Source organism: Triplophysa dalaica, chromosome 9, assembly GCF_015846415.1.
Source record: "Triplophysa dalaica isolate WHDGS20190420 chromosome 9, ASM1584641v1, whole genome shotgun sequence".
In the NCBI taxonomy this organism is placed as follows: Eukaryota; Metazoa; Chordata; class Actinopteri; order Cypriniformes; family Nemacheilidae; genus Triplophysa; species Triplophysa dalaica.
The window spans coordinates 5,033,116-5,043,912 of NC_079550.1; the positions used below are offsets into that span (position 1 = coordinate 5,033,116).

General features: G+C 37.9%; 1 protein-coding gene across 1 annotated transcript; it reads right to left on the minus strand.

Annotated features, from left to right (window-relative positions):
* Positions 1 to 4,091: 4,091 nt before the first annotated feature.
* LOC130428255 (uncharacterized) lies at positions 4,092 to 8,330 on the minus strand. Its single transcript, XM_056756109.1, has 6 exons — positions 7,085 to 8,330; positions 5,981 to 6,627; positions 5,777 to 5,896; positions 5,624 to 5,686; positions 5,245 to 5,544; positions 4,092 to 5,160 (listed from the first exon to the last, which is right to left on the minus strand). Exons 3-6 carry the CDS (start codon positions 5,829 to 5,831, stop codon positions 4,523 to 4,525), a joined length of 1,056 nt encoding a protein of 351 aa, XP_056612087.1. The 5' UTR covers positions 5,832 to 5,896; positions 5,981 to 6,627; positions 7,085 to 8,330; the 3' UTR covers positions 4,092 to 4,522.
* Positions 8,331 to 10,797: the final 2,467 nt, after the last annotated feature.

Here is a 10,797-nt window from a genome sequence, read left to right on the forward strand (position 1 = left end):
CGAGGGGCCGGAACCAACGGAGGATGAGGTGGATGGACTTGCGAACCTCACCATCCCAGTGGTCAGAACCCGTTCCTCCGGGATAGAATCCAGGTGGGAATGGGAGGAGTCCTGGGGGCCGCTGCAAGAGAAATCCTTTACCATATCCTGGAAAGACCCCCGGATCATCCTCTCCCGTTCCTCCGGCGGAGGAGGACTGACGAGGTCTGCAAGAAAATAAGAGTTTAGCAGGACCTCTGGGAGAAAGCCTTGCTAGCCACCGATCCCCATGCATAATCATCCAGGGTCCGACCGCCCCAAGGAGGAAAAGGGCCGTTGCCTTTCTGGACATCATTGGTGGTTGACTGCCACCAAGTCTGGGACGAGTTGCTGCCTGATGGGTTCATTAGTGGCTCGTTTGTTCTGTCACGGTACAAGAAGTGAGAGAACCCAAATGCAGGCAGTGAAGGGGTTTTAACAAAGCTTTTTATTAACAAGGAACACAAAACAAAAACTCACAAGGGGGTAAAATACAAGGGATAACTGACACAGCCAAACAGGAACGAAGAATAACTTACACTAGACTTGAAACTGAAGAAAAACTCAGAAGGAAAACAAGCCGTAGCAAATCCAACAAGGATAAACCTGAGGACAAAAACAGGAACAGCACGCTGGGACAGGGAGATGAATAAAGGATAATTAACAATAGGCAGGTGTGGGTAATGAAACACTGAAGGGAAGCTAACGAGGAAACGAGAGGGGCGGGAATCATAGACGACACGAGAAAGCACATGGCATGTCAATATTTAAACACAGCCATGTCTATCTCACACTAAACACGTGATACTATCATGGTTCTACCCCAAGGCTGGAAAAGCCTGAACAGAAATGGCAGAACCATGACAAAAACAATGGCAATAAAACAGGTTAAATAACAGAGGCTGTACCCCCTCTAAACTTGACACATTAAAAACATGAGAGTTCTTTTATTAAGAGGAACCATCCACCAACCATCTGTTGCAGATGACAATAACGTACATGTTTGTTTTTCCCCATGATTTTCTTCCTTGGTGAGGGGAAAGGTCGATAAAATAAAATAATTTCTAAAATCAATTCTATAGCGCACGGGCAACCAGTGTAGGGAGCGTATAATAGGAGTAATACATGCTGACGTTTTTTGGTACTTGTTAAAACTCTGGCAGCTGAATTTTTAACTACAAGCTCCTTCACAAACAAAGATTTATTTTATAAGCCATAAAGATGTAGGCCTAGAGGTTAACTGATATTGTATTATGATATGAACTACCTCTCAGGCAACATTAAATAACTTAAAGGTTTACAGAGATGAAATGACAGCGGGGCTGTCATGAAGACACCGAACACATGGAGAGCTGTCAAGCTGAACTATGTGTTCGACATGAAAAAAACAACAACAAGTGTTCAGACCCGAGACCCCACAAAATTGTAGCCAGGTTTTCACAAATTAAATGCACTCAAATACTCCACGGATGGCACTGTCTTCAATTTAGCAAAGACATGTGCTGTATCGCAGTTTGACTAAACTCTATAACACAATCTTACTCTTTAAATATACTCCAAATTCTTTGGGTAGCGGTGATAATGTAGATGAATGTACAATAATTGTTTTATACAATACTTTAATTTTGTTCTTTGCCATATTCACCGCCATTTTGTGCGCATGTTGGAATCATGGTGAGAGCCGAGACAGAAAAGACTGTGCTCACTGAAGTTTCTGTGATCTTCAGGAAGTTCATACAGCTCGAATATTTTATTTTTGTATTTCATTGTTTTGTTTACGTTTCATATCATTATTGTTCATGCTCCTCTCATCTAAAATCTTGGCTAATAGAGCTAAATTGTTGATGTTGATTTGAGGTCACTTATGCTAAGGTGTGGGGGCGTCTTAGCCGTCTTGTTAGATTTGGCAGATGGGTGGGTTGTACACTCACTTACACTAGTTAACTGAACACAAAAAAGCATTGGGTGGGAGCACCAAGCTCCTGTTGCTCACTCAGTATTCCTTAGATAAGCTTCTGATATAACCCCTAGAAGGCGGTCGTACCTTCCCGCTGCCACGTATTGGCGTCATTCAAGAACAGGATACACCAGTAAGTAAATCAAATCAGTCCAGGTGCCAGGCGTTTCTGTGAAATTATGGCCAATCTGGAGGAATTGAATAAACAGTTTGAAGACATGCAAAGACGGTTTAGTGAGCAGGCTGGAATGTTGGAACTGGCCAGAGCAGATCAAAAGGAAGCGCTGTCTCTTGCTTGAACAGTTATTGACCAGCAGGCTGGAGCCAAGGAAGTGCCATCGACCCTAAATATTCTGAGAGATCCTGCAAAAAAATAAAACTTAACACTGTCTGCCAGGAAATATGTTTGAATTTGTCTTCAATTACAATAAACTGCTGCTATATAAATGTTTGGGCACACCTAATGAATATGTGTCACAATTATTTTACACACTTTTTTATGTGGAAGTGACTGTCCAACTATACAATTTTAATTAGTTGCAAATGTTCAGTCAACTGTGTCTCAACATTTGAATGTTAGTGAAAATTAAAGACTTAATTTACCTAAAAACTGAAGTATTCTACTAAAGCCTCTGTAGATCCAGTCAAATAGAAATGACATTGCAAATTTGTCACCTGATAAAACAAAAATTAGATATCAATGTACCAAAAAGTGACCACGTGATCATCACACAACAAATCAAAAAGTAAAGCAAATTAAGTTTTCATGCTTAAAATGTTATGGATAGTATTCACGGGCAAGTTTGCTTGAACAGAGTGTCTTTTTTGTTGACCTTTGACCTTGTAAGTACTTTTTATTATTAATGCCAATAAGCCAATATAACACACAGAAACAATTGAAATTAATATTGATAGTAAGACTTCACAAAAATCATAATCATACAATGAGGAAGAGAAAATAAAAATAAATGAATAACAGAAGGCAGAGGGAGGAATTATATAAGATTAAACCATGAGAGCGATTTATGACTTTTAATTATTATTTGTTCTTTATGCCCGCAAATGACTAAATATAGGCATTAAAATTAACCAAAAAAATGTAAAATATATTGAATACTCTAGAAAATATTAAATAATATCAAAAGTATCAAAATATATTCTGATATTTGTTTTTTCTCATTCCAAAAATATTTAACTAAAACAATTTCAAAAAAAGATTAATAATTGTTTCTTCCATTATACAAAATTTTCATTTTTAATATTTTCTAGATTGCTATAAGTACTTTGAAAGGGATAACATCTACAATATATAATATTTTCAATGTGATTTCCTTTATCTTGTTTGTTAATATATATTATGTGTGTGGAAGAGACAGACCCTCTGCTTTTGACAATAATAAGTCTCTTGCTAGCCATGAATTGAACTTTTCCTTAAAAGGTCTTTGATGGGATTGAGTTTAATCTCTGCAGGAATCATATTTGAATTTAAAGACACTTACACCCAAATAATGAATTGCATCTTTAATCAGAATTTAGATGCCATACAAAAGAGTTAAACGTAGGAGGGGGACATTTGTTTTTCCAAGTAGCTCACAAATGAAATTCAAATGAATTTAGAAAAAAAGTTAAAAACTATAAAGACTTAAATGGCAATCATTGCTATTTACGCTGAGTTGCGTATTAACGACTAAATCGGGTGGATTTTTTCACTTGGATGCTTTAACATGCCTGTAAAGTGTAGGGACAGGTTTGTGAGCATATTTGAAAATGACCCAGCCCGTAGAATCTCTTCAATGTTTGGTATCAGACACACATGCCACTCTGAGACAACTTCCGCTCAGCATCACCTGTTCGTCCATGAAGCATTTGATGGCTGGAGACATCAGCCGGCACTGCGCACTCGAACACACCTGCCTGAAGCTCGTTGAGATGTATTTCATGTAATCGTTAAGTAAAATTCAGACGAAAAGCGAAGCGGTTCATCCTCACGAAGCGATCGTTCTTGCGTTTGTTCTATTTGAGAGAGTTTGATAGACGTTAATGGTCGTTGTGTGGAAAAGCTGCGAAGAATCTCACACGACATGAGGGTGAGTGAATGACAGAAACTTAAAAAATGTGTATTTAAACAAAGACAAGTTTATTCATTGCACACAAGGTAAGTAAAACTGTACAGGAGTTTTCTTTAGACACACTAAGGGAAAATTGCACATACTTATTTTAAGGCACATATAAATGTTTTTTTTTTTGCACATAAACTTCATTTTTTAACACATATGCTTATTTATATCACACATAAACTTAATTATTTTGCACATAACACTAAATGTTTTCTTTGCACATATACTTCATTTTTTTGCACATATACTTCATTTTTTTGCACAAATACTTCATTTTTTAACACATTTACTTATTTATATCACACATAAACTAAATAATTTTGCACATAACACTTAAGTTTTTTTCACACATGTAGAGAAAAGATATGAATAGGAGGTTTGGGGTTCATGAGGAGCAGATGAGGAGTCACTACTGTTACAGTAGTGTGAGTTATAGAAGGAGATTCGGGATATAGTAAGAGTTGTTCTTATTTACACACAAATGTTTCAATGCTGGACTGTTGAGGTATCTCTCACGCAGTAACTGTGTTTCTGTTATTTCCCTTTCTTTTCTCATTTTCTCCTCCTGTCGTTTTTTGGTCTTTTTCTCAAGCCAGTGATGAAGAACAAATAATCCTTTTGTTTTGCTGGCAGCTTTGGTCTTCTCTGGACCTGTCAGGTGATCTTGGGTATCTCCAACGGGACCATAAGGACCTGTCATGATGGTGTTTTCATGAGCGTCTTTCTCCTTCTGAAGGGTTTGTTGTTTGTCAGTTTTGCTCTCTGGATGGTATTTATTCACAGGTGTCTCCTGCTGCTCTGGAGCTTCTGGCTGGACTTCATCCATTTCAGTTTCACTCTCCAGCATCTCCGTGCTCTCCATCCAACAAAACATCGGTTGATCTTTTATCATGGACTTCGGTCTTCTGTGTCTGGTGTCCTTCAGCTCAAATGTAGAGATGAACTTCACCTCAGGCTCATCAGACTCGGTGTTATCATTCATGTCCATGAGGATGAGATCAGATTGTGATGAAGGTGCTGACAGTGATATCGCCTCGGTATGTTCGTATGGGATATAAGGAGATGATCCTAAAGAATGAAGACGTTGAGAAAGTCACAATGTTTTATCTCGACACAATGCACTCTTGTCACATCTGATACACTTTCTCTTACCTTCATGGTCCGTTGCTTTGGCATTGTTCAGTTTCTTCGCTGATCTTTCACTCTCCAGCCTCTCTTTGTTCTCCTCCACCCAACAAAACGTCGGTTGTTTTTCCCTCATGGGCTTAGGTCTTCTCTGTCTGGTGTCATTCATAACAAATGGAGAGATGATATGCACCTCATCATCATCTTCAATGTCCATGAGGACCAGGCGTGTAAAGAGATCAGAGTGTGACGTGACCAGCGGTTCAGGCACTGATGAATGACGGGATTTTACCCTCTCAGCTGTTGGAGCAGGTGTTGGTGGACCAGCTGATATTGGCAAAGGAGATGAAGTGAGAGTTGATGGTTTTAGTTTCATCTTGTCATACATCACTAGACTTTCTCTTACCTTCATATTTTGTCACCTCCGTCTGTTCAGGATTCGGGTCGGCAGAGGCAGAACGATGAAACCCTGATGATTGAAGAGATGGAGAGAGTCTCAAGGTTTTATCTCAACATACAAAGTGTTTCAACTGTGAAATCTTTATAAACTTTCTCTTACCTTCAGGATCCAGGATTTCAGCTTCCTTCCTCAGTTTCCTCCTTGAACGTCTCATCTTTGATCTCTCGGGTGATGAGGTTGATGGTTTGGGATAAACACGTCCTGCCAGCGGTTCAGGCACTGATGAATGATGGGATTTAGAGAGTCACAATATTTTTACCACAGCACAATGCACTCTTGTCGCATCTTTAAACTTTCTCTTACCTTCATGATCCGTTTTCTTGTCCCCCTTCTTCAGTTTATCTGCTGAAGGTCTCTCCTCTGATCTCTCAGTTGATGCAGTCGCGGGTTGAGAATCAACACGTATCACCAGCGGTTTAGACGCTGATGAATGAAGAGAAAAAGAGTTTCAAAGTTTTTCCATGACAGATTAAATTTTGTCATGTCTTTATAAATGTTGTCTTAACTTCATGATCCATGTTTTCAGCGTCCTTCCTCCGTTTCCTCCTTGAACGTCTCACCTCTGATCTTCCAGGTGTTGCAGTTGAGGGTTGAGGATCAACATGTATAACTAGCGGTTCCAGCCTTGATGGATGACTGGATTTTACCCTCTCAGCTGCTGAAGCTGGTGGCCATGGAGCGACTTGTATCGGTGGAGGAGATAGCGAAAGTGTCAAGGTATCGATGCTCAATGGAGAAGCATCTCTGGATTCCTTCCTAGACTTTCTGTGAACCGCAGGACTTGTTTTGTTGTCAGTCTGCATCTTCTTCATCTCTCTCTTGTGTTCAGATACGTTCACGTGTTGCTCTGAATCTTTGGCTCTTTTCTTGAACTTCCTCATTTTCGTGTCACGTCTGGAACTTGTCGGTGTGGAGTCATCTTGACGCTGTGCTCCTCTCTGATCTTGTTCCTGTACAGTGTTGGTTATAATTAGTTACTAAGTAATTATTTACTGTAATTCAATTACATTCCCCTTAAAAAAGTAAGTAAGGGTTTACTCTTATTTTTCTGTAATTTAATTACAGTTTCTTCTGATGTAATTGAACTAAATACTGTCTGATATATTCAATAGTGAAAATGACATCCACTCTAAGTCTAAGTTTATAATGTATGCTTTAATGTATCCTTCTCACATTGGTTTACTTTGGTCAGTTAATAAGAATAATTGATGTAGTTATTTATTTGAAATAATGAATTAAGCCGTGTCATGTTTATCCTTGAATCAATGCTAATCAAGATTGATGTAGAAAGTAATTAGGAATAAGAAATGAAATACTTTTTGAATGGAGTAATGTGTACAGTAATGTAATTACACTATTGAATATGTAATTCGTAACTAGTAATTATCACTTTTCAGAGTAACTTACCCAACACTGCTCCAGTGTTTGATTGCATTCCGGATCTGAAGTCTCGTGGCCCAAACATCCACAGTTCACTTGTCCCATGATGTGAAACTTCACTAAAGTAGCCTACTTACTTTAATACTAAACTAAATAAAGTATTTATGGTACTTTTTTGTAAAGCGCAAATGTAAAAGTAATCAAGAATACAAACGAGTAACTCCGGCACTTGCTCGCGCTGTCAACACATTTATGTAGATGTCTGACGTCATCGACAATATTAGTAACCAATGGAAACCAAAGCAGTCCTTAAATATAAACATAAACCATTGAACTAAAGACATAAAATACATTTAAATTGTAATGTTTTGTCAATGTGTAACAGCTGAAAGCATTAGGCAAATGTTTAACAAGCAGAGGACACGAATCAGTGACTGTTAATAAAGTTTAGGGTGTAAAAGACGCCATCTAGCGTAATAAGTGCATTATTTAAAACGAATCTGGTCGATTAAATAAGCCGCTCGCGTTAAACATCCAAGTATCGCGAGATCACGCTTCTCCCGTTTGACATGCGATCTAAGCAGAGCAGCCGAGGTGATTTACATCTTGATCAATTGTTTTCTTATTCTGAATTCTTAACGAAATATTGTATTCCTGTCACCCCACGAGACTTTGCCATAGTGATGGATGCCATCCCCAGTGGAGCTATTGCACTTTTAAAAAACTCAGCTGATTCTTTACTCTCTTCTACCTCCATGCGAGACTGCAATAGGGAAGATCTGTTTTTTATCCTGTCCCTCTTCTAGAAATAGAAAGATTAGACAACTTTTACAGAGTGATATTATAACTGTCCCTTCTATAACATCATATTGGAGTAATTGTTTTAATGATATTCCTTGGAAGAAAGTGTGGTCTCTATCCAATAAATATTTAATCACTAATAAGGTTAAAGAGGTATCATTCAAGTTGTTGCATCGATTTTATCCAGTCAATGTCTTTATAAAACAAAATGTTTCCTGAGTTGGATCCCCTTTGCTCCTTTTGTGGAGTGGAAGACGAGTCTGTACCTCATCTTTTTTGGGACTGTATTCATGTAGCTACTTTTTGGGAGAAATTTTGTCTCTTTGTACGTGCTTCTTTATCAGTCAACTTTTCTTTGATGTTTAAGGATGTCTTATTTGGATTTTATAATTCTGACAAAAATCTAAAAGACAAGTATTTTCTTATAAATCTATTTATTTTTCTAGCCAAGTTTTTTGTACACAAGTGTAAGTTTTTGTCAAACCCCTTTTATAATTTTTTGCAAAGACCTTAATTGTTATTTGGGTACTATCTCTGCTTCTAACAATGCCAAAGCATTAAAGTCTGTTACAATGTGCACAAAGTATAATATTTCAGCTTTTTTATAATGAAAACCAAAAGGGTCTCAAGGCTTTTCTCTCTCTCTTGAATTTATTTTAAGTTTTTGTTACCCCTGGCTCAATTTTATTTTATTTATTTTTACTTGCTTTAACTTTACTTCCCTTTACTGGCTTTTTGTCTTCTGAATTATTGATGTTTATTTCTGCTCTTAATTGTGACTATGTTTTTGATGATATATTTGTTAAAAAAAAAAAGATTTACATCTTGATGTTTTCATTTTCGTTGGTAAAAGTTCGGCGTGAGATTTATCAATATAGTCGCAGACTCTACGAGAAGAGAAACGAATCAAACTCAGATGTGAGCTCAGTCTCAGTATTATATACACTAGATTTACAGCTCCATTCTAAAATTGACATGTAGATGTTTTGAGAGATTTCTTTTAACTCATGGGTGTGTTATTGAATATTCTCTTATGTTAGTAACAGATGTGAGGGAGTTTATATTGGTTTAGAGTTTGCTTAAAGCAACTCTAGTGTGCAGCTCTTTCTGTATTTGCTGTAATATTATTTAAAGTTTTGAAGTCTTAAAAATGTTTATAATAGATCGTGCTTGTTTTCTGCATGTGTTTATTGCAGGTGTGTTTTGCACGAGCTGTGAACACCAGATGTCGCTCATCACATCTACAGTTCCTGTGCCCAGTTGCATTAAGCACCTTAAGTTTTTCTTAAGTGATTTCCCTTTACTTAACACAATAGGAGAATAACTTTATTAAAACTTTAGGTATATTTAAAAGCACACTTAATTGAAAATCACACTTTAGGTGCTTTATGCAACCGGGCCCTGGACTTCACAGGTTGAGTGCGTGTCACATGTGCAGATATATTCTTGTTATCAGTGGCGTACTGTGTGAAATATTTAATTTCCATAAACATTTACACACAGATTTATAAATCAAAACGATAGATTTGTTTAATATATATTTATATAAATCGCAGGGAAATGTATAAGGGTGCTGCTTTTGTCTAAATGTATTTTTGGAGGCTACTGTTCCTGAGACAGCGTGAGAGGCTGAAAGTTTAAAATCCTTCCTCCTTCTTCTCTCATGAGAAGCTTTTAGAGGCGACGCACCGGTTTGGGTCCGACCAGTATTCTGGACCTTGACAGCTTGCGCCTTAGCGACCACCACCTTCGTTTCTGCCATAGAAAAGTTCTTGACCGATGCAGTTCCTAGCAGACATACACAGAAGAGAAACAGTAGAAGGATCTGATTGGTGAGTCCAACACAGATGAACTGTCTTAATGAACAAGATTCATTTGTGATTGTGTACTTTAGTGTGAACTGTACCTGGGTCCTGCAGAGAATGCTATCAAAGAATGAGGTGATCTTTCCTTTGGCCTCTGCGGATTAAACTGCATGGGGTCAAACACCTGAAAAGAGAGACTGCAGACATCATTCCCAATGTTCTCACTTGTTTCAGTGTCAATGAGAGCGAGTCTTACCTCTGGATCGCTCCAGATGAATGGATTACGATGAACATCGGAAATACTTATCAAGCACAAACATCCTACAGATAGAAAAATATGATTAGCATCTGATTTAAATATTGTTTTTAGACTTGATTTACAGCAGTGAAGTCTCTGGATTTGATGTGACATCAGTGAAGTGAATAGACTGTGGAATGACAAGGTCTCCTGGAATCTTCATGTCTTCATCGGGTCAGAGCCAGAACGGGCGGGTGAACCCTCAATCTCTCCTTAATGCACATGATGGTGAATGTAAACTGACTGAGGTCATCCCTACAGCCAATCAAAATGTGATGTAATTACCTCAGGGGTCATGATCGAGGGGGAGGAGATTCCAAAGGCTTTTAACTAAACTAGTATTTGTATGTTTTGTTACACTCACTGATTAAATAATCTATTGCTAATAATAAAAAATCATTTCTGGAACTCATCTTGAGACCCCTTTTTGGGAACCCCTGCATTAACACGCAACAATTCAGACTGCACTGGTGTAATACTTGAGTGAGGTGATGTCATCCGTCTCTCTGTCCTGCAGCAGTGATGTGACTTCAGCAGGAGAGCGGTCCTGATAGGTTGTTGAAGATCAAGGAGAGGGCGTAGTTGTGATGTTGTTTTTTCAACATTTCTCACCCTGTACATGACCCCCCAGATCAAATGTAGTGAAGGTCATTCCAGCAATTGTTAACTCCTCTGATGCTAAAAAAGCCAAGAAATACCAGTTTAACAGACTTCCTGTACAAACCTGCAAAAAAAACACACACATACAAAAAACGTTTTAAAAAATCAACTTAACACTGTCTGTCAGGAAATATGTTTGTATTTGTCTTTAATTACAAATAAACTGCTGCTAAATA

Coding starts and splice junctions, on each gene's coding strand:
- LOC130428255 (XM_056756109.1), bottom strand. CDS start 5,831: ATGAGACGTTCAAGGAGGAAACTGAGGAAGGAAGCTGAAATCCTGGAT. Junction 5,687..5,776: donor TGAAATCCTGGATCCTGAAG/GTAAGAGAAAGT, acceptor TTCAATCATCAG/GGTTTCATCGTTCTGCCTCT. Junction 5,161..5,244: donor CAAAGCAACGGACCATGAAG/GTAAGAGAAAGT, acceptor TTCATTCTTTAG/GATCATCTCCTTATATCCCA.